This window comes from Silurus meridionalis, chromosome 3 (assembly GCF_014805685.1).
Source record: "Silurus meridionalis isolate SWU-2019-XX chromosome 3, ASM1480568v1, whole genome shotgun sequence".
In the NCBI taxonomy this organism is placed as follows: Eukaryota; Metazoa; Chordata; class Actinopteri; order Siluriformes; family Siluridae; genus Silurus; species Silurus meridionalis.
In genome coordinates this window covers 1,942,189-1,966,636 of record NC_060886.1, presented here as the reverse complement: position 1 = coordinate 1,966,636, position 24,448 = coordinate 1,942,189, and the positions used below count along the sequence as shown (strand labels likewise).

At 38.6% G+C, this 24,448-nt stretch overlaps 1 protein-coding gene across 2 annotated transcripts; it reads right to left on the bottom strand.

Annotated features, from left to right (window-relative positions):
- Nucleotides 1–1,028: 1,028 nt before the first annotated feature.
- On the bottom strand, nt 1,029–22,655 carry LOC124383202 (cystathionine beta-synthase-like protein). 2 transcript variants are annotated; one of them, XM_046845659.1, is made up of 16 exons: nt 22,508–22,624; nt 22,324–22,397; nt 19,319–19,573; nt 18,243–18,349; nt 13,667–13,801; nt 13,190–13,269; nt 8,556–8,760; nt 8,384–8,475; nt 7,137–7,262; nt 6,956–7,040; nt 6,765–6,870; nt 6,437–6,514; nt 5,782–5,916; nt 5,398–5,506; nt 4,681–4,765; nt 1,029–1,929 (listed from the first exon to the last, which is right to left on the bottom strand). In XM_046845659.1, the coding sequence occupies exons 3-16, from the start codon at nt 19,564–19,566 to the stop codon at nt 1,793–1,795; spliced, it is 1,728 nt and encodes a 575-aa protein (XP_046701615.1). In that variant the 5' UTR covers nt 19,567–19,573; nt 22,324–22,397; nt 22,508–22,624; the 3' UTR covers nt 1,029–1,792. The 2 variants fall into 2 exon arrangements, with proteins under 2 accessions (XP_046701615.1, XP_046701614.1); XM_046845658.1 differs by lacking the exon at nt 22,324–22,397 and having other exon boundaries at nt 22,508–22,655.
- Nucleotides 22,656–24,448: the final 1,793 nt, after the last annotated feature.

Sequence of the window (24,448 nt, the reverse complement as noted above, 5' to 3'; positions counted from 1 at the left end):
TGACCTGGGACTATAAATGATCAGAGAATAGACAACATAATAATAAACACTCTGACATCCTGAAGCCTTTCAGTCAAATTCACTGAAGATTTCTTTTGAATTCCTTTCAAACAGTTCCTGTAATTTAAAGTGAATCATTTTCCTGATGTCTCCTGATCTCTGGATGTCTCACGTCTCACGTCTACTGTCCCTCTTCATTTCTATTTCCTCTCTGTTCATTTCTGAACTTCAGTTTAATGTTCAGAAAAACACAAATGAGCAAAGCAGTTTCTCCTGTTGTGGACTGTAACTCTGGATTTCCCACATACAGACTGAGAGGAGAGAGAGACAGAGAAAGAGACAGTCAAAGAGAGAAAAGAGACAGGGAATAAGACAAAAGTGAGACTGATAAACAGATTGGAGAGACAGAGAGTGAGAAGAGAGCGAGACAGATAAACAGAGAGGAAAGGAAGGAGAACAAAGAAAGAAAGAGAGAGAGAGAGAGAGAGAGAGAGAGAGAGAGAGACTTCAGGACAGCCTGTATCTTCTGGAGGATTAGTGTCAGTCCTGGACCCTGACAGACAACCTCCAAAAACACTAAAGAGATATTAATAATAATACTACACTGTATTAATAATACACTATCACATAGAAGCATTGAAATAACTCTAATGAGTAACTTTACTTTGGTTGTGAATGAATTTAAGAAAAAGCACTGCAAGATTTTGTAGCATCTTTCCATCTCCTAAAGGACAAACATCACCAAGACACAAACAACCAATAAGCATTCAGCCACAACCCCAATATCCACTACACATGTACTGTTTCAATTTTTATTTCAGTATTTGCCGCATGACTTCTTTGGGGTTTTTTGCTTTAGATTTTCTTTAGCTGTTCTCCATCATTTTCTGTGTTGTTCCTGCTGCTTAGGTGATAATGTGGTTTTTATCATGCCAATAAAGCAATCTGTACTGAATTAACTGAGAGTGGGAGAGAGAGAGGAAGAGAGAGAGACTGATAGAAAAAAAGCAGGAAACACAATGCACACCTGTCTTAAAGAAGAAAAAAACTTTATTTAACATGTGAAATCAAATGTAGAATAAAAAATAAAAATCAAAAAAAGCCTGAAAAGAAACATGGTGGAGGATATAACAAGCCTCAAAACTGCACTTATTCACATCCTACATCTCACACACAGGTTTCATTTACAATCAACCAACAAGAATAAAGAAAGATAAAGAAAGAAGAAAAATGATCAAGCATTCTAGAGGCCAAAGCATCAACAATCAATAATCATTCACAATCCTAGAACAGTAAATCAGATTCTGTGTGGCTGTCCTGCAGTGACCCGATGCGGCCACGAGGGGGCAGGCTCATACAACTGCACATACAGACCGCTAAATCAGTCCCCGGATCAGCGGGATTCATTTAAACTCTCAATACACAGTAGACGCACTTCTCAGAGAGAAATAAACAAAGAGCAGTGGTTTCATCTTTATTGCATTGTGAATAAAGCGTGTGAAGTGCAGCGATATTTGGCAAGAAACAGTAAATGGCTGTCGAGTGTGGATTTGTCCTTCCACTGCGCTGAAAACACTGACCGATCTTCAGTGTTCCGATGTGGAGATCGGAGAGCACGGTTGCCTAGCAACGCAGCCATGGCCAGTGGTGTGAATTATCGTTACACCTGTAAAGGTGTAGAATGATGTTCACGTTAAATATACTGCGGAGAACACAAGCACTTGCATTAGAAAGAAAACTAATCTTCTGTGTGTGTGTGTGTGTGTGTGTGTGTGTGTGTGTTAGAGATCAGCTACAAGTCATCAGGGAGCGAACACTCGGACTGCGTGCGCTCTCTCCTCTCTCGAGTGGTCACTAAGTTCAGAAGGTCGATGGCTGTGACGATCCCGAACACCATCTTCTTCAGGATAGACGAGCCGTCGGTCAGGTCTGCAGAACACAGAGAGACAAACAGAGCCAGTTAGACAGGAGACAGAATCTGAGACAGAGTAAATAGAGAAGAGCAGATGGACAGTCAGAGAAAGAGAAAAACAGAGAGAAAGAAAAGAAACATTTTAAGACATGGAACAGTGAATTTATGACTTTTTAAGGTATAACATTTTGATTTCTAATTGTAGACATTTTTTTTTTACTTTTTAAGACCCTGTGAAACCCTGAAAATAGGTTCTATAGCCAAGGCGATGAAGCTTCCCTGCCTAATTCCTTCTAAAACCTGCATTAGAACAATTAGTTGTCCATTCACTTTGACCATGACTGATATTATACAGTAATCTGTTCACGTTCATCAGCACGACCAATGTCAAGAGCATCTGGAATCAAGAACTGATTGTTCATAAATGACCTTTCTGGGATACAATAAGTTTTTTTTTTTTAAATAAATGTAAATAAATAACCTTTAAGTTAACTCCATTTGCTAAGAGCGACAAAAGTGAAAAGAGCCTGGATGACCTTTTTTGGCTGTGGTTAAAGAACTGCACACCAAAAACTGATTGGAAACATCGATTCCTGGAGAGCGACCTGCGTGTAGTTGTTTCATTGCTTCTGTTACATCCTGAAGTGTGATTTCCTTGTCTAGCGTCTCACGTTGCTCAGATCACAGCTGCAGTAAATTCACAAGTACAACCCCAATTCCAAAAAAGTTGGGATGCTGTGCACAATGTAAATAAACTAAACGAGCAAATGCAAATATGATAAATCCTAAAATACTATTTTGAAGACTAAAATGTCATTTTTGGTCATTTTGTATTTGATAGCTGCAACACGTGGATGTGATGCTACACAGTGGTAAACGTGGGCCTGTCCCAACTTTTCTGTCAGTATACACCTAAAAACTAAGGAGACCAGTTGCTGAAGTTTTGGGAGAGGAATATTGTCTCATAGGTGTCTGATACCGGATTCTTGCTGCAAGGCCTTCTCTAAAAAAATACGTTTTCTAGATGAAAGCATTTGTTGCTCTAAAACCTGTGTATAACGTTCAGCATTGATGGAGCCTTTCCACATGTGCTAATTAAATCCCTTACCATCAGAGATGTGGCTTTATGAACTGAGTTCTAATAACAGGCCAGATGGTCCCTTCCTCTTTAGTCCAGAGGACGTGGTGTCCATGGTTTCCAAAAAGAAACTAACATTTTTATTCTTCTGACCACAGAACAGTTTTTCACTTTGCCTCAGTACATTGCTTGTGTACGGATATTTCTACAGATTCTTTGAAACGTTTAATAAGATGTGTTGAGGAACATTATTCTGAAACTGGTCCACAGTCCATCTTTAATTCTAAGACAATCGTCCTCTCAAAGATACACTATTTTTCCCCAATCGTCTTACTGACCTGTTGGGAATTAACCCATCATTAGTTTTCTCCAACTCCAGTGTTTCTCCAGCTGTTTCATTTTAATAACACTTAGTTTTTCCAGATGTTTTTGTCCCGTCCCAACTTTTTTGTGACGTGTTGCAGCCATCAAATTCAAAATAACTTTATTTTTACCTCGATATTTTACATTCGAAATGTTCCCTATGTTCTTTTGTGAAAAAAAATATGGTTTGATTACATTTTATTATTGCATTCTGGTAATATTCACATTTTACTCAAATTACTCAACTTTTTGGGATTGGGGTTGTAGATCAGATGTTTCAGGGTCAGAGTTCTCTGTACTGTAATCACCATCCACCGCTAATTCCTGTATTTCCTTTGTGTCATTGTTTCATTAGGGTGAAAAAGCATTTGCTTTCTGGTGGACAGTCTTTACTTGGTCTATCATTAATCTTATTAAAGCACTTTTAACCTGTTCTACAATAATGATTCCATTTCTTTTTTTTTTTGCTTGAAAATCTTATTATTGATAAGGTCTCTGTCTATTGCTGCAATTTTAACCACTGACTAAGATTTTTTACATCTTTTTTTCCCCCCAACTTTCCAAACACACTTTCAAGACTATTACAATATACAACATTTCCTACTGAATCACCAGAAAGGTCCTGACTGTCACCTATGTTTCAGATTCAAATCAACGGTGATCATATGATGGTCTAAAAACCCATTGGGATTAATGGAAGCATTCATTATTCTACTATTCGACGTTTTCTATATATAATCTATTTAATTTTTATCCCCAATATGTTTATTGTCCACTTTGTTTATTCATGTGTATTGTTTTATTTGTATATCGGTGCCTGGATCAACTCTGATTTTTTGATCACAGAAACATTTTATTAGGCGAGTTATAAAATTGTAAAACGTTTTACATTAGATGACTTCAGAACTATTGTCACTTTATCTAGGATTTTCAATATGGTGAAAAAGTTTCAGTATAATTGCTATGATCGAGGTTTTATATAATAACAGAATTGATGTAAATGTTATATTCATTCGAATTCTTATTAAAAGATTGTAGCAGTTGCACATTAAACATCACTGTGATTTAGTTTGAAAAAGTATTTTAAGGTTGACTTGATGCCATGTTTTTTTGCATGATGATATTTTCTGTGCCTGGCCACCCCTATGTAAACCCTGGCTCTGCTTCTGTCTTTAGGAGTGGTCAGGAGTGTTCATTGCCTGAGCATCAGGAACACTGATCTGTCTCTGTGTTCTAGAACGCTGCACTGATATACACTATTTAGTAAGTGGAGTGAACAGGGGTGTTTGATTCACCCTCAGAGTAAAATCCAACAGAGTTCACTTACACTGGATCTGATTGTGTACCACCAAGACGAAGTGATCCGTCTCCAGGATCCGGGAGATTTTACCCAGGTTATCTGTGAGATGAACCTACACACACACACACACACACACACACACACACACACACACACACACACACACAACACACACACAGCTATATATACATACATACATTCATACATACATACATCTGATCCCATCACTGCACATCTCAACATCGTATATCTGCTATAAATGGACATTCGGTGCAACCCAGATGAGGATGGGTTCCCTCTTGAGTCTGGTTCCTCTCAAGGTTTCTTCCTTATGCCGTCTCGGGCAGTTTTTCCTTTACCACAGTCTCCACTGGTTTGTTCATCAGGGACAAACTTACACTTATAAAAAAATATATTTTTATCGCCACATTATCTGTGTAAAGCTGTTTTGAGACAATGGTCATTGTTGAAAGTGCAATACAAATAAATATGAATTGAATTGGATTAAATTAAAATAAAGCAATTCTGAAGTCCTTGTGAAGTATGTAATCGAGTGTGTGTGTGTGTGTGTGTGTGTGTGTGTGAACAGAGGTGTGTATGGACACAGCAGGCTGCACAAATCTCTAATGTTATGTGTGTCATGTCCTGCCCAAGTATGTATGAGGAACTCTATCTTGATCTACAGTCAAGGCTGTGTGTGTGTGTGTGTGTGTGTGTGTGTGTGTGTGTGTGTGGGTGTATTACCTGTTTGAACTGCTTATACAGGACTTTGATGACAGGGTCGGATGGACTGACCTTCCCGGCGAGTACAGAGGACAGCATGTTTCCCAGTGTCACCATCCCCACGATCATGCTACACACACACACACACACACACACACACACACACACACACAAATTTGCTGCAATTAGGATTTCAAACTTGCACCAAGCCGAGAAACCTGTAGGAACCAGAGTGTGTCTCTGAGCGAGGTGCTACCACCATCATGTTTCACAGTGCATAGGCTGTGACGCTGCACTATGTTTAAGAGTGGGGTGAAAGGCTCTGTACTCTCTGCTGCAGTACGTGATTGTGTCAGTGCACACTGTAGGTGTGTATCAGTGTACGTGTTGTTCATGTAGACGTACCCAGCCTCGTCCACTACAGGAGCCTGGTCGAACGCCATGTCCTTCAGGATCTTGATAGTATTTTTAATGCTGACAGATGGCAAAACCGTTAGTGGGGCAGAGAGTTGCAGCTCCTGGAGGGTCAGATTCCACCACCTGCATCGCCAAGATGAGACGTGACGAGACGAAAAAGAGACACATGATGCATCGGATACACTGAACCGGACCAGACCACGTTCCTAACGTTCCTTACGTTCCTTACGTTCCTTACGTTCCTTATGTTCTTTATGTTCCCAACCAGAAATGTAACCGCAAGTTAATAGATTATTACAGACAATGGGTATTCCCTAAACACAGAAAATACAATGTTGCCAGAAATGAACACTAAAGATCAGGTGCATCTGGTCTGAGATCTACCAGAAAAAAAAGAAATAAAAATGTTGTGACAATTTCTAATAATGATTTAATAAATAAAAGGACATTTGTTTACATTGTACAGGAATATGGTCTAAATATAGTTTTGTATTTGGAGCTCGGGTGAGCAATGTGGACTAAATGTCAGGTTAATGTAACAAAAAAAGGTTGCCAGATTCTGTTTGTATAAGGCAGTGCAAATAAGAAATGCGTGTGCACCACTGACAAAAAGACGAGGTGGAAATGGGTGCGTGTAACTCACCATGGCTTGTGGATCATCAGGTCCTCTTCTCTCAGAAAACCCTTTTCACACATCCACTTATCACTGAGGAATTTGGACCTGCGATAGGATGCGGTACAGAGAATAAATAAAGCAAGGGTTTTCTGGTTTTCTTATTTATTTCTAGCTACATCTTGTGGAATGTCTACAGCACAGAGCAGTTCCTGTTCTCACTTATGTTACAGCAGCTGTAAACAGTCGCTCCCTGTTTTGATTTATTAGAACTGATGCATTGATCAAATCCTGCGTTTTTTATTGTTCTTGAGAATTCGCCAATCAGAAGGCAGAATTCGAGTCAGCTGATGCTCACATGTAGTTCCGTAGCGAGTCGGGGAGGACGACCACACATCGCTGATCTTCGTTCAGCTCCTTGGCTATCTTCATTGCTGCAGTCATGGCTGATCCTGAACTGCCACCTACACAAACACCATATACACACATCATACACACATTATAATGCATCGTAGATCTGTCGAGGACTAGAGTGATTAGTGAACATACCGCAGAGTAGCCCCTCCTGTCGGATGAGCATGCGTGACATGCTGAAGGACTCCTTGTCGTTGGTCTTACACCAGTGGTCAACTACCTAACATTCAGCGATCACATGTTTAATGTTGACTTCATTTTTTGACACGATACAACAATTTGTCCAGCAGTGACGTGAAACACAGTGGCCACTCACAGATCTGTCAATTACTGTGGGGATGAAGTCGTATCCGATTCCTTCCACCTCATACTGAGTCTTATCTGTCTGATTGAGACCATCTGGTTCTGCTAGGATCGAGCCCTCGGGGTCCACGCCAACAATCTTAAACACACACAAAATTTAAACAATTGATCAAAAGAAATTGAAGAATTTCAAAATAATCATCAAAAAATAGATAATTAAATAACAGAAATACTGAAATTGAAAGAAATAATCTTACAGGCATAAATGCTGTTTTTTGCACCTTTGACTGCTGCTGGGTTTTTTTGCACTGCATTGTGTCTCCCAGTTATAGTTTTTACAGTTCTCCTCACACAGTACTGTATAATCAGAGTATACAGTAGGTTTACTGGTCGGCGCTCTCTCTGGTTTTTGTCTTGTCTTGTGTTGTCTGTCTGCACTGTCTGCCTGTTTCGTCTGCACTGTTTGCAATCAGTTGCACTCAATGCACTTTACGTAGCTTTGTGTTGTGTTGTTGCTCTATGTTGTTGTTTAGTGTAGCACCAGTGTTCCTGAGGAACGTTGTCTTGTTTTTACTGTGTACCACTGTGTATAGTAGACATGACAATAAAAGCCTCTTGACTTGACTTGACTTAAAATGCAGTCTTCCACAGTATCTGCATACACGCCAGTTTAGCACCTGGACTCTTACACCTTCTGCGACACTATAGGCTTGTTTTTTTTCTCCTTAAAACGGTACATTTCTTCAGTTCCAGCATGTTTTCTCAGTTCCATTGAGAATAAAATATGGGTTTATGCGATAGATTACTGCATTCTGTTTTCGCACAGTGTCCCAACGTTTTGGAGTTGCGACTTTAAGAGCAATAAATGAACCGAGAAATAAAAGAAAGCAAACATAAAAGTAAAAAAGTACATTAATGATTATGCACAAAAGATTTTAAGAGGAGAATAAAAGGGGAAAAAAACATACAAAAAGAAAGAAATGATAAGTGGAAGCAGAATCAACTAAATGATGAATAAATAAAGATTAAGTGAGAATACATGAGTGTGAGTAATACAGACGAGGTGTGATAGGTTTTTGGATGAGGTGTAATTAATTGGAGATTGTGATCAGATAAGGGCTGACCGTGTGAGGGGTGATCGGGGGGTGATCGTGTGAGGGGTGATCAGGGGTAATCGTGTGAGGGGTGATCAGGAATATACCAGGAATGAGGTATATTATGTGTATTGTATAAGTGTAACGAGGGATAAAGAGAGCTAACCTTGACATTGGGGCATTTCTCCTTTAGCTTGCGTGCGATGCCGGTGATAGTCCCACCTGTTCCAGCTCCGGCCACCAGCATGTCTATTTTGCCTGCAGACACACAGCCAGAACGTCACCACCCCTGAAACACTACACACCTCCACACCCCGGCGCAATCGTGCATGAGTTACCGTCGCACTGCTCCAGGATCTCCTCAGCCGTTTTGTCGTAGTGAGCCAGCGGGTTGCTGGGGTTGCGGTATTGATCCAGAATGTGCGAGTTGGGGATCTCGTTCTTCAGACGCCAGGCCACGCCCACGTGAGACTCCGGAGAATCAAAACGGGCGGCAGTCGGGGTTCGGATGATCTCGGCGCCGAGAGCTCGCAGCACATCCACCTGGGTTAAAAAAACACAGTGATTGATTTGAAAAATGTGAAGATAAACCGTGTCCTTCATTTGCATACTAAAACATAATAGGCTGGTTTATTTTATGATGCAATAACACTTGCTCAGCACTAAATCGGATTTTTATTCAACTCTTTGCTTTTAGGCAAGGCAAGGCAAAGATACATGAGAATTTAAAATAAAATACATGTGAGTTTAATAAAAACAGTTTAAGATATGATAAAAAAAAAAACAGGAGTATAAGTGATTTGAATGTAAAAGTGCAGTCAGTGTGAAGCAGCACAGAGCTCATTCAGTAAATGCAGAGTTGAACAGATGTGTTTTTAATCTAGATTTAAAAGTGTCTACTGTTGAAGCACAGCTGATCTCTTCTGGAAGCTGATTCCAGCTACAGGTGGTGTAATAGCTAAATGCTGATGCACCTCGTTTTGAAGGAACCCTTGGTATTTCTAACTGACCTGATCCTGATGATCTGTTAGGTTTATATTCAGTTATCATATCTGTAATGTATTTCGGTCCTAAGCCATGAAGTGATTTATACTTTAATACTTTAATACAATACTTTAAAATCTATTCTAAATGTAACAGGAAGCCAGTGTAAGGACCTGAGCACTGGGGTGATGTGCTCAGATTTTTTGTTTCTGGTCAGAATTCTGGCAGCAGTGCTCTGTATGAGCTGCAGATGTCTAATGTCTTTTTGGGGATCCCAGTAGGGAGTCCATTGCAATAGTCCACCCTGCTGGTGATGAAAGCATGAACAAGTTTCTCTGTCTTGCCTTGAGACAAAACATCTAATTCTGGCAATATTTCTGAGATGGTAGTAAGCTGATTTGCTAATTGCTTTCACATGACTACTGAAATTAAGGTCAGACTCTAAAATTACCCCAAGATTTCTGACTTTATTTTGTGTCTTCAGACCCCTAGAGTCAAGGTATGTGTTAACCTTAAGAGTTTCATCTTTATTTCCAAATACAATGACTTCAGTTTTGCCTTTGTTTAACTGGAGGAAGTTTTGACGTATACAACTGTTAATTTCATCAAGAGAGTCAATGGGGCTGTAGTCATTGGGTGACATGGCTAAGTATATCTGGGTGTCATCTGCATAGCTGTGGTAAGCAATTTGGTTCTTTTTCATTATTTGACCAAGTGGACGCATATACAAATGAAACAGAAGCGGTGCAAGAATTGAGCCTTGTGGGACTCCACATGTCATGGATGTCCACACAGAACAATGGTTACCTTTGTTCACATAGTAGCCTCTCCCTTTTAAGTATGATTTAAACCATTTTAAGACCATTCCAGAGAGCCCTACCCAGTTTTCCAGTCTATGTAAGAGTATGGTGTGATCTACCGTGTCAATGGCAGCACTAAGATCTAGTAGCACCAGCACTGATATTTTACCTGAATCAGAGTTTAAATGAATGTCATTTATTATCTTTATGAGCACTGTCTCTGTGCTGTGGTGCTGACAGAAAATTGTCCAAATTTGTTCAGCTGATTAAAAATAACCTTTTTAATAATCTTGCCTATAAAAGGAAGATTTGAGATTGGTCTGTAGTTGCTAAGTGTGGTTTTGTCTAGGATACTCTTTTTTAGGCTTAACAACTTACAACTGCTGTTTTTAGCGAAGTACCTTTTTTAAGAAAGGATGTGGGGAGCGTATCAAGGCTGCAAGTTGATGCTTTCAGATGTTGTACTGTTTCTTCCAAGGTTTTTATATCAATTATGTCAAATTCTGGGAGAATAACTAATTTCTGAGGTTGTTGATTTCTGACTGACCAGAGTACAATGTGAGGCCGTATTGATCGCCATTCTGATTTCTTCTCCGAGAAACAGGTTGCAAACTCATTGCATTTGTTGTCAGAGAGCATTTTACTAGAATATTGATTTGGGGGGTTTGTTAGTCTCTCTACAGTAGCAAAAAGAGTGCGGGTGTTGTTTATGTTGTTGTTTATAATGTTTGAGAAGAAGGTCTGTCTAGCTCTGCCTAGTTCTACATTGAAAGCCCGAAGACTGTCCTTATAGATGCTATAATGTACTTCAAAGCTTTTCTGCATGTTCTTTTCATGCTCTGTACTGCTGTTGTGTTTCTCCAAGGTGCTTTACGTCTGCCAGTGATCATCCTGACGTTTACTGGAGCTATTCTATTAATAGCATCTTTAACTTTTATGTTAAAACTTTCAAGAAGAACATCAACAGAGTCTGCTGATATGTTTGGCAACACTGATATAGCATTCATAAATACCTCACTGGTGTTTTCATTTATTAACCTTTTTTGACATAGACAGATCTAGCATCAGTGGCAGGACAGATCACTAAATCAAAGTAAACACAGAAATGGTCAGATAACGCTTCATCCTTGATAACAGTGGATGAAATGTTTAGACCCTTGCTAATAAGCAGATTAAGAGTGTGTCCCGGATTGTGTGTAGGACCTTGCACATGCTGAGTCAGATCAAAAGTGTTTAAAACATTTAACAGTTCAATCGCAGTATTGTTTTCTGCATTGTCTATTGGAATATTGAAGTCTCCAGCAATAACAAAACAATCAAATTCAGAGGAAATTGTTGATAATAGTTCTGTGAATTCATTAGCAAATGTTGGGGTGTATTTGGAGGGGTGTGCCTTTTAGAGCAATACACAAATATTCAAAAGAATTGTAATCACCAATTAACACTTGTTTGCATTGAAATGCATCTTTGAATAAAGCAGCTATTCCTCCACCTCCACCTAACAGCTCTACAGACACTTATGAAAGTAAAGTTGGGTGTGGCTGATTCATTGAGGACTGTAGCGCTGCAGCTGTCAGCTAACCAGGTTTCATTTAGAAACATGAAGTCCAGGTTCTAAGTGGTGATAAGATCATTAACTAGAAATGATTTGTTCTTTAGTGAACGGATATTCAGAAGTGATAACTTAATGGTAACTGGTTTTGGCCCTGTATCAATCCCAGAATGACGTCTAATAGGCAGTAGATTAGATAGAATTGTCGTGCGGCTGGAGAGGGGCTTCTTCTTTCTATCACATATCAGGACGGAGATAGGGAAAGCTAAAGGGACATTGGGCTCCCGCTTGTTCTGTAAACATTTATGATTGTTACTGCTGTCGTAGCGGGGACCCAACACATATCAGTTACCAGTGCTGTTTGCAGATGAGGGCTGGTGTGATCCCTGACATTGAGAAGGAGGGCGGGCTTGGTCCAGAGGCTTTGGTGGTTGTGGAGCCCACCGTTTCTTGGTGGATATTTGGGGACTCGCAGCAATAGAGTGGGAAAGCTTTGCTCCAGCAAATAACAGTTTCTACATTTTCCCTGAAAAGCACAGAAGTGGTGATGTTGGAGATAGGGAGAGAGAGTGTGATGACATCGGCTGTGCTTCTGGTGTTCCTGGAGGCTGGGGAGTGTTATCTTGCCTTTCCAATGTTGTTATCCACAGAAATGTCCTTGGGTGTTAAATCGCATTCCAGTTGTAGCGAGGTCTGTGGGAAGGGCTCAGCTTGAGATGTGTCTGTGAACAGTAGTTGTTGTGGCTGCAGAGTTTTATCCTTGTCATCTGAATGTCCATCTAGGTGCTGGTGTGAAATCCTGTGGTCGTTTAGGCTGTTCAGGAGTGGACTGGCACACTCAGCTGATAAATGATGAAGGAAGAAAAATATGTGTCTTTAAGCAACCTAGCTCCTAGTTTGTTTGGGTGGATGCCATTTGTGTTAAAAAGTTGCCTTTGACTCCAGAAGATATTAAAATTGTCAATGTAATTCAGTCCTCTCATGGTGCAGGTTTTTTGCAGCCATGAATCTAAGCTTAGTAGCCGAGAAAACATATTTGGTCCACTGATGAATGACTGAACTTTCAGTTCTTTCCCACATGTATGACAATCCGACTGACAGACTTATGTTTCATCAGAATGTTGCAAATTTCCTTGTTAACAGCAGAAACTGTTGCCTGAGTAAAGCAGTATGTATTGGTAGCCTTGCTTCCAGTGTTTTACTATCGGCATGCTTGGCTCGGCTGCTGGCGCTGCCTGTATGTTATTGAGCGTCTGTTAGCTCTGTTAGCTACAAGCTGATGTGATCTGTGTCCATTTACATTTGGGGATTCTTCACCCACACTCATTAGTGCTTCAAATCTGTTTTCAAGCCGCACAGGGGGTGATGGAATACCAATATTGTCTACTCGAGTTGTACCCATATCTGGGGTAGATGATGCTAATGCAGCAATTTGTGACACTCGTGACAGTCTAATGTCTTAAGCACCTTTGTGTCTCGCACCCTGTTTATGCCATCGATTTGTGCCCTCAATTACTTTAGGTTACTCTGAGCTCACTATGACCTGTTTAAAAGCATTAGGTTCACAGCATTAGGTTCACAGGACTCACCAGCTTGAAGCAGGAAGTCACCTTTTAAGTTTATAAAAAATTATCACCTTCTCCATGCTCATTTTCTCCGGCATGACGATGATGCAGCGATAACCCTTTACTGCTGCAACCAGGGCCAGGCCGATACCTGAGAGCACACACACACACACACACACACACACACACACAGCCAGAAAATAAAAACACATACACACAATATAAGAAACACAGAGACAAACACACACAGATAGGATAAGGAACAAACATTCACACACACACACACACACAATAAAGTATACACACGCACACAAATTTAGTAAAAGAAACAGACAATACACTCACACATGAAGAAAAGAATAACACACAGTCAGAACAAGAAACAGAAAAATAAAAAATTACAAATTACAAATAAAAAAATAAACACAACACACACACACATGGAATAAAAAAACCACACACCCACAATAAGAAAAACACACAAACACAGAAAAAAGGATCTCACTAAAAGGGAACACATTTACACACACACACACACACAAACGCACCTGTGTTTCCAGATGTTGGTTCGATGATGGTGTCTCCGGGTTTGAGGACGCCGTCTCTCTCCGCGTCCTCCACCATGCGAATGGCGATGCGATCCTTTACACTGCCTCCAGCGTTGAAGAACTCACACTTACCCACTGCAAACACACATTTACATTTACGCCATTTTGCCAGACGCTCATATCCAGAGACTTACAATTATCTTCTTTATACAACTGAGTACTTGAGGGTTAAGGGCCTTGCTCAAGGGCCCAGCGGAATTTGGACCTTTTGTTTAGAAGTCCAATGTCACTGATCTACAGAACAGTAAAATTCTTGCTTTTGCATATCCACTGCACATTGCAGTGATGTAAGGAAGCTTGAGTCTGAGTATGCACACACACACACACACACACGCACGCACGCACGCACGCACGCACGCACGCACACACACACACAAACACACACACACACAAAATCTATAAATGTGACTAACCAGTCCATTACCTCTGCACTCGTTCAATATCAATATATATTATATATTATAACAGTCTCATACTTTTTAAGTTACAGATCACATTGTTTCAGCCTTAGGTCCGACACCGGAGACTCCTCCTATAGATGTCACTTTGAAGAAAACGTTAAATGTTTACCCGTGTTTATTATCCAGACACTGCTTTATTTCTATACCTTGTTGGGAATGATGCAGCATCTGCGCAGATTAATAGACATCGATACTTTAACCTTTTCTTATCGATACTGTGACGTTTAATAAACCCGCCTGCAGGAGGTGCTGTGAATCGAAAATCTAAGAATTCAACGCTGCTGTGATCAGAGCCAATGTTTGGGATCATATACGAGCTGTTGAGTCATGAGTGTGAATGTTTATAAGAGTGCGTGTGCAGCCGGTCTGACCTGTTTAACTGCCAGGTCCCAACCTTCTCACAATTATCTTACAAAAGCACATGTGAAAACACCACATAAACCTAATCATGAAGCCAAATCCAGGTTCCTGTGAACACACACCAGGCCAACAGCTCTTTGCATTTATAAAGTTGGTCAAGAGGTCAGAGAAGTCATGGGTGCAGTAGATAGAGGGTCAGATTAATGCACAAAGAAGCCCTCAGTGGCAGTGAAAGGACGATTGTGTGGAGGCTAAGCAGCCTGGATTGGGAAACATGCGCTAAGGTTACACATCAAACAAGATCTGTTTTGTGAAAGTCAATATATCAGATGTGGTTCAGTACTAACAAGGAATATTCTAGAACATAGTTCAGTATATAAATATAAAAATATATTCAGAAAGTATTTTCAGTAAGTAGAAAAGTGCTGCAGATTAAACAATTAAATACAATTGAATGCTTGGATCAGTATCATCTGAGGAAGTTATGAGTTTCATATGCATATCTTCCTTATTATACAGAAAAAGAGATCAGGTGTAAAAGTATCTGAGGCACATGAGCAGTCAGGATGAATACTCCGCTATTTATTGAAAATATATTGAGTCATACATCGAGTATTGCGTTCTCTATTGATAAAGCAATCAATGGGTTTTTACCTGTGCAATAACAATAACTTACATATTTGTGCAATATCAACATTTGAAACACTTTATTGTAAAATATTACCTGATGCAATTTGATATTTTTTTCTTTTGTATTTATAAACATGACTGTATATTTTTGTGTCTCTGCTTTATATTCGCACATTTTCCTTTGCTGTAACATGGAAATTTCCCCACTGTGAGACGAATAAATGTTCATCTGATCTGATCTTATCGGAGTGTTGCTTTATCTATGGATAGAGTATTGTAGTATTTATGATTAAAGTATGGCTGTATTAATGGATAGAGTATTGTAGAATTTATGATTGAAGTATGGCAGTATTTATGGAAAGAGTATTGTAGTATTTATGGATGGAGTACTGTAGTATTTATGATTAAAGTATGGCAGTATTTATGATTAAAGTATGGCTGTATTAATGGATAGAGTTTTGTACTATTTATGATTGAAGTATGGCAGTATTTATGGAGTATTGTAGTACTTATCTGTAATGTATAGCAGTATTTATAGATATTGTAGTATTTATCTGTAATGTATAGCAGTATTAATGGATGGAGTATTGTAGTATTTATCTGTAATGTATAGCAGTATTTGTAGATAGATTATTGTAGTATTTATCTGTAATGTATAGCAGTATTTATAGATAGAGTATTGTAGTATTTATCTGTAATGTATAGCAGTATTTATAGATGGAGTATTGTAGTATTTATCTGTAATGTATAGCAGTATTTATAGATAGAGTATTGTAGTATTTATCTGTAATGTATAGCAGTATTTGTGGATAGATTATTGTAGTATTTATCTGTAATGTATAGCAGTATTTATAGATAGAGTATTGTAGTATTTATCTGTAATGTATAGCAGTATTTGTAGATAGAGTATTGTAGTATTTATCTGTAATGTATAGCAGTATTTATAGATAGAGTATTGTAGTATTTATCTGTAATGTATAGCAGTATTTATAGATGCAGTATTGTAGTATTTATCTGTAATGTATAGCAGTATTTATAGATGCAGTATTGTAGTATTTATCTGTAATGTATAGCATTTATAGATAGAGTATTGTAGTATTTATCTGTAATGTATAGCAGTATTTATAGATAGAGTATTGTAGTATTTATCTGTAATGTATAGCAGTATTTATAGATGCAGTATTGTAGTATTTATCTGTAATGTATAGCAGTATTTGTAGATAGAGTATTGTAGTATTTATCTGTATGTATAGCAGTATTTGTAGATAGAGTATTGTAGTATTTATCTGTAATGTATAGCAGTATTTATAGATAGAGTATTGTAGTATTTATCTGTAATGTATAGCAGTATTTATAGATAGAGTATTGTAGTATTTATCTGTAATGTATAGCAGTATTTATAGATGCAGTATTGTAGTATTTATCTGTAATGTATAGCAGTATTTATAGATAGAGTATTGTAGTATTTATCTGTAATGTATAGCAGTATTTGTAGATAGAGTATTGTAGTATTTATCTGTAATGTATAGCAGTATTTATAGATGAGTATTGTAGTATTTATCTGTAATGTATAGCAGTATTTATAGATAGAGTATTGTAGTATTTATCTGTAATGTATAGCAGTATTTATGGATAGAGTATTGTAGTATTTATCTGTAATGTATAGCAGTATTTATAGATAGAGTATTGTAGTATTTATCTGTAATGTATAGCAGTATTTATAGATGAGTATTGTAGTATTTATCTGTAATGTATAGCAGTATTTGTAGATAGATTATTGTAGTATTTATCTGTAATGTATAGCAGTATTTGTGGATAGAGTATTACAGATAAATACTACAATACTCTATCTATAAATACTGCTATACATTACAGATAAATACTACAATACTCTATCTATAAATACTGCTATACATTACAGATAAATACTACAAACTGCATATGTGTCAGTTTAGAGGGATTTAAGTATTCCAATGTTTTTCTGGAGCTTCTGATGAACACAGTGATAAGTAGTGCTCTACTGACCTTTAATTCTTAATCATCTCGCCAATGTGGAGCTTAAAGTGTAATGTGGGATAAATTTAGATTTGAAGCCTGATACCTGCTCGGACTGGATTACATACGAAATCGGGGTTGTGGCTTTTACCCAACATTAACTAACCCCAGGTAGTGTACAGCAGATCTCAGACTATTTCCATGCTGGGAAAAGATTGTTTTATCCTATAGGAAAAGAGCTCAATGTGTTCCACTGTCTCCTCTCAAAACCAAACTAACGCCAATTCCTCCAGAACTCCCAGGTGCTTAGAGCAAGTTCTATGTTCTGAGGTTCTCTAGCAAAGGCACAGCTTAAAGACATGCTTCATATTTTAGGAACCATTCTGGGAAATCTGAAATGTTTTCAGGGCAAGAACCTTTTTTAGGGAATCTGTAACGTTTTCCTGCAAGTGCGCTTTAGAAAGTCAGGGAAAAAAATGATTGCAGGAACCTTTTCAGGAACTTGCTTCACCCACTGATATTGATAGCACAAGAATGTTTTAGGAACCCTTTTTTTTTAACCTACTGGAAACTTTTCAGGAATTTTGAAATGTTTCCATTTGAGACACTACATGGACTACATTTTTTTGTGGGTTTTTTTCCTTAATTTGGATAATTTTCAATAAATTAAGCATTTTTGGTCATTTGTGAATGTTTTCACCAAAGGTATGTGGGAATCTCTTTTTATTTTACTTCAGGAACATTTCCAAGGCCTGGATAAAGTTTTCAATGCAGGAACTTTCTACTACAAGACTTGGAAAAATGTCGTATGAACAACTTGGGAATGTTATGACCTTTAATGCACTAAATGCACACCATTCACCTTGACTGTTGATTTCTGTAAAGCTGCTTTGAGACAATGTCTGTTGTAAAAAGCGCAATACAAATAAACCTGACTTGACTTTACTGTCAAGTTACAGCAGGAAACAGAGGTTCAGAGATTAGGAACACATCTCACCCCTATACTCATACACGGATAAGCATTAATAATTACAAATCTCACACCCATCCACTCTCACACTCATACTCACAGATCTCACACTTCACCCCAAAAGCTTTGGGAATCTTGTTGATGCGGACCAGCGGCGTGTCTTCAATCTGACTCAGGATGTTGGGTAGGATGCCGGGAGCTGCCGTCCTGCAGGGAAAACGAGCGTGCTATAATGTCACGACAAATACATTATGGTTTCTATTCTAACCGCACACACACACACACACACACACACACACACACACACACACACACACACACACACACAGGGACAGATGCTAAATGCAATATAAAAAATCTTTCACATTATTTTCGATCACATACTATATTGGCAAAAGTATTGGGACACCTGGTCATATGTGATTTTTAAGCATCATACTCCACATTTAGTCCCAATACGCTCTTATAATTCCCTCCACTCTTCTGGGAAGATGTTTCACTACATTTTGCAGTGTGTTTATGGATATTTGTGTTCATCAAATACAATGGTGTTATGAAAGGCAGGTACTGATGTAGGTGAGGAGATCTGGGGTGCAGTCAGCATTCACATTCATCCCAAAGGTGTTCAGTAGGGATGAGATCAGAGCTCTATAGCAAGAGATCTTCCTCTCTAAAGCATGTAAACCAGATCTTCAAGGAGCTCACTTTGTGCACAGGGGCATCGCCATGCTGGAGCAGGTTTTGGGTTTCCAACTTCAAGCGAATGCACATTTTATTATAGCGCCATCTAAAGACAATTAAGTGCCTCCAGCTTGGAAGTGGAGAACCACGTATAGCAGGAGAGGTCAGGTGACCCAATACTTTCGGCAATATAGTGTAGTTGACAAAATTCTTCATAAAATCCAAAGATATTTTGCAGAAAATCCCATAAAAATTAGAGATTTGTTACATCTAATTGTAAAACTTTTTTTTACATTATTATTTATTTTATTTTATTTTATTTTATTTTATTTTATTTTATTTTATTTATTATAATTTATGCTATCCTGGCAATTCATTGCACGTGTATTTATTATATAACATTGATATTTATTTTATTTATTATATTTATTTACAAAAAAATATATATATAATTTTTCATATATAATAGTGTGTAGATGATAAAGAGTTCCTCACCGTTTAGCGTGGATGTGAGGAGATTCCTTGGTCAGATCCCCGAGCTGCCATGTGCACCTGCTGGGGAGATCAGGACGGATCCAGTTCCTCTCCATGATGCCCTCCTTCTCCTCCACCACCTCCTTCTCCTTCATCTCCTCTACACTGTACTGCACCTGGTTCTTATCTTTAAGCTTGTTGTCTCCGTTCAGAGCAGACGATTTGTTCAGGGCATGAGGGCAGGACGACTCGGAGACAGACGAAGGCATGGCTCTGCTACAGGGTGGAGAACACAACAAAACTCCTGAGATAGGTGCGTCAGAGCTGCACGTGTGTGATCTTATCTACGTTCACATGACAAGAATTCTCCACACGATTCCAGTCACATCAACGTGGCTGAGTGATAGATTTTCTACTGTGCACAAAAAACGCAATATGATGCATAATTCATCATCATCATCATCACACACACACACACACACACACACACACACACACACACACACGAATCATGGAAGCTGCTCAATAAAGTTTTGGTTCTGCTTTGCTGTGACATGAGCAGCATTGAAACTTTGCAGAACACAATGAAATCTCAAGACTGCGAGGCTCTGAATAAAACCCGGGACAGATCTGAGTTGGGTTTCTATGAGCTCTGATCCAAATCCAACATCTATAGGAGGAGAAGAGAATCATTAAATCTGGAGAAAGCAGGAGCAGTTCGGCCATGAAGAGCGGCACAAACCACCTGTGGACATGTCCGAAGGATTGTTTAAAAGAAGTTCCTCTTACTCCATGGAATTATTAAAATGGTATGTGCTTCTTTTTGAACATCCCATTCCACGTTTAGTTCTGATTCGATGTGATAAAAACCTCCACTCTTCTGTTTCACCAGATTTTGAAGTGTGCTTGTGAAGATTTGTGAGATCAGATACACAAGTGTTGTAAATCAGGTAGTGATGTGAGCGAGGTGAGGAGGTCTGGGGTGCAGTCAGCGTTCACATTCATCTCATAGGTGTTCCAGGTTTGGAGCTCTTTAGCAGGAGATCTTCCACTCTAACCCATGCAATGCATATGTTCATGACGCTGGCTTTGTGCAAAAAGCGTATTAGCATGCTGGATCAGGTTTGGGTCTCCTAATTCAGGAGAAGGGAAAATCTCATCGTACTGCATCCAAAGACGTGCGAAACAATTGTGTGACGACAACTGCAAGGTAACGGTTTGCAGAGAAGAACGTAAAGTCAGGTGTCCCAATACTTTTGTCTACATTGTCCATAGTTTTTTCTTATTTATCAGTCAAAATATTCTGTTGTAGTCAAAAATTCAGAGCAAGTTTAGATTTTTGCAAAACAAAACATTTCAGAGAGGACCGTGAGCTCTTCTCTACCATCATATCTGTCCACATCTGTAGATCTCATCACAGCTGTACAAAGTGTGGTATTTTAATGATAATGTAAATACAATGAGAGTATGCACACGTTTTAGGAGATACTCTGCCCTCATTGTGCTGAATGGTGCAGTTCGCTCCTGTGTGGCTGATGCAAGACTCACATTGAGGAAGTTACAGTGAAACTGAGCGTCTGCCCCGTTTTTCAGTCATAATGAGAAATTAATCGTCTGTGCGGTACGAAGCTATTAATACCCCTGGGGTCAATGTTGGGTGACACTCTGTTCCTTCATGTTCGGAAAAATTAGGACGAAAATGATGTTATTTACACTGTATGGATAACCTGACTTTACAATCCTGCTCTGTATTTTAGAGAGAGAGAGAGAGAGAGAGAGAGAGATGGGCAGGGAAAGAACAAGAATACATGGAGAGAATGAGAGAAAAATAGAGAAGAGACCGAAAAAGAGACAGACAGGAGACCCGAGAGAACTAGAAAGAGAAAGACCAGAATGAAAAGAGCGGATAAAGAAAGACCAGAAAAGAGACAGAAAAAGAAAACACAGGAGAGAGAAAAGAAAGGCAGAGAGGAGAGAAAGAGAAAGAGTAAGACCGGTGAGAGAAAGACCAGAGAGAGATCGAAGAGAAAGACAGGAGAGACAAAGAGGAGAAATAGACAGCAGAAAGAGAAAGACCAGAAAGAGAGAAAGAAATTAAAAAACCTGTAGTGAGAGAGGAAAGAATGAGAAAGACAGGAGAGAGAAAGACCAGAAAGAGAGACAGAATAAAAAGACAGGAGAGTAAAAGAACGGAGAGAGATAGAGGAGAAAGACAGGGCAGAGAAAAAAAAACAGATATAGAAAACAAAATAGAGACGAGTGAAAAATAAGAGAACGGAAGTCAGCAGACGAGAGAAAGAGAAAAGACAATAGGAGCTACTGCAGTTTAGAAAAAGACAAGAAAGAAAGAAAGAAAGAAAAGAGAAAGAAAGGCAAGTGAGACAGAAGAACGAAAGAGAAAAGGAGAATAAATGCCTGATAAGTGTGGAATGTAGTTGAAAAGAGAAACATTTGAACTTTCCGTCCCAAACGCCTTCAGCTCGCGTAGTACGCAGTCTACACCCTACCCCACAGCCTTAACATATTGTTTACTACACAAACTACACAATATTAAAAATAATCACAATATTTCATACGATTTTAAATAATGTAAAGATTTGATGATGATGATGATGATGATGAATTCTTATTTAGTATCTAAATTAGTATTGATAAGTAATATAGATAATAGATATATAATATAAATAATAAGTAATTAGATCACATGGCATTCTTGAAAAATGATTGTATTCTTTTAAAGATGTATTTTTTATATATTCTTTTCATTATTTGCGTTTAAGGATGCAATAATAATAATAATAATAATAATAATAATAACAATAATAATAATAATAAATGTTACTGTATATAAGGGTATCAGATTAAGTAGATCATCAGGGATAAATACTTCTACAGTATATGACATGAAGCCTCCACAGTCACCCAGAACGCAGGATGATGCAATCGACCTGATCAGGACTGCGTTCTTCCTTTCTTTCTTTTTTTTAAGGTGAAACATATGAAAATAAATAAAATGGTTATTATACCTCCATAAACCGCGGGACACATTTCATCGCATTAGGATTAAAACAGTGTTGGAGAATTGGAGAGAACCGGGATGCTGAACAGCGTTGCCATGGTTTCGTGTCGAAAAAAATGTATGCATTATTTGATAATAATAATAAACATATATATTTAGGATATCAAATAATATCCGGTTTGAGCTCTTACCTTAATATGGATTAAACGAGGCGGAAGCTGAAGAGCTGAGAGATTCCAGAGCTTTCACACTTATACACACATATTACACATATATATACACTCACACACACACACGCACACGCACTCGCACACGCACAAACACGCACTACAGCGCAGCAACTCACGTGGTTTAAAGAGATAAATCTATTGGCCAATCGTCTGGCGGTGCGGCCGTTTCCCCGCGCTGATTGGCTGAGTCGGGGGCGGCTGCACTTTTATCTCAATCAATCAAAAAGCGGACAATTTATTTAAAATTCAGTTGTCATTTTTTTTTATTTGTTTGTTTGTTTGTTTTTGTTTGTTTCGGTATTTTAACAGTTTTCATTGTCACAAATTACCGAAATAAATATATTACAAATATATATTTTAGCATCATGAAATAAATCCCTATAATAAAGTTTATCCCTAATTAGTACATTTCTAAGTTAATATTAATTACATTACAAATCCATCATCATGTCTTATACACAGTAACTTTATGGATCTTTGGGCTGATCTCTTAATAAACAGAGATCTCCATCCTGAAGTAGGGCAGGTCTGGAACAAAGAAACAGACAAGAACATTGCTGTCTCAGGAAAGAGAAGAGAAAGTGTGACTGAGGCACTTTTATTCATCAGCTCCCTGACCAGGATATCTGATCAGATGATTCTTTTTCACATGAAAAACTAAACTGAAATAAATCGTCCCATTCAGAATCTGTTCTCACCTTACAATCTCTGTTTCTGGGAAAACAGTCAACACTTTCACCACCACTGGGACTTACTGAAGATGCATGTAGAAGTGAAATGGAGTAAAATGATCTCAGTTATTTGTTGAAGGTAAGAGTGATCTGAATTCAGAGAGCTCATGTGAACAAAACCTGGTCATCAAAACTGAAATGGGGAAAAGTTTGGTATTTATCTGGTCTGTGTTTCATAGTGACCAACATGGTGACATCATAAAGATCAGACCAGTTTAGCAAATAACATCTACAGTATATGGTGTTGTACTTAGTTGTGTGCATTTGTTCTTCACACCACACTCTCCCCCCAATACACACACTCACACACACTCACACACACACACACACACACACACACACACACACACCCTCTGACACCAGCTCGTCTGCACCGGAAACCATTTGTCTTTGTTTTTACAGACACTCTCAGGAACCTAATTAACATACAACACCCTGGGGTGAGTTCCCCTGCTGAGGGTCCACAATGCCCTTACACACAGTACACTGTCTCTATTTAAATCTCTAATTATTATACATGTTAAAGAGGTTCAGGGGTATGAGATACAACACATACAAGCTGGGATGCCATTATTGGGGGTTGGGTGCTCCAGGCTTATGGACCCTCCACACAGAGAAGTCTAGTGGTTTCAAAGCTTGTTGTGGTGTTCGGTTAATTAAATATCAAGCAGCTTAAATATCAACCCCCCCTGAATCTGAAGGTTGTGAGTTCATATCCCAGCACCACCAAGCTGCCACTGTTGAGGCTCTTGAACAATACCAATAACCCTCATCTGCTCAGGGGTATAAACAAGATCATGAAAAAAGCTGGGGTCAGAGTGCAGGGTCAGCCATGTTAAAACGCCCCTGGAGCAAAGAGGGTTAAGAGCTTTGTTCAAGGGCCACAAGAATGTCAACATGGTGGTACCGGTGCTTAAAACTCCCAACCTTCCCTACCTTTGGTAAACAAAAGCCTTAACCACTGTCACTGTTTGGTGTGTGCCAGATGCTGTGAACTTTAGCATGATTTTGATGTAATGGTGGGAGTGTGTGAGACTCGTATTTGCTATTTGCAAATTATTACAAAGTCTTCTGTGGTATAATGGCAACAAATCAAATTACTTTAATAATGTAAATTATATAATTTTTTTGAAATATTACAAAAGAAAGGAGGGGCCCCGGAATTCTGGCG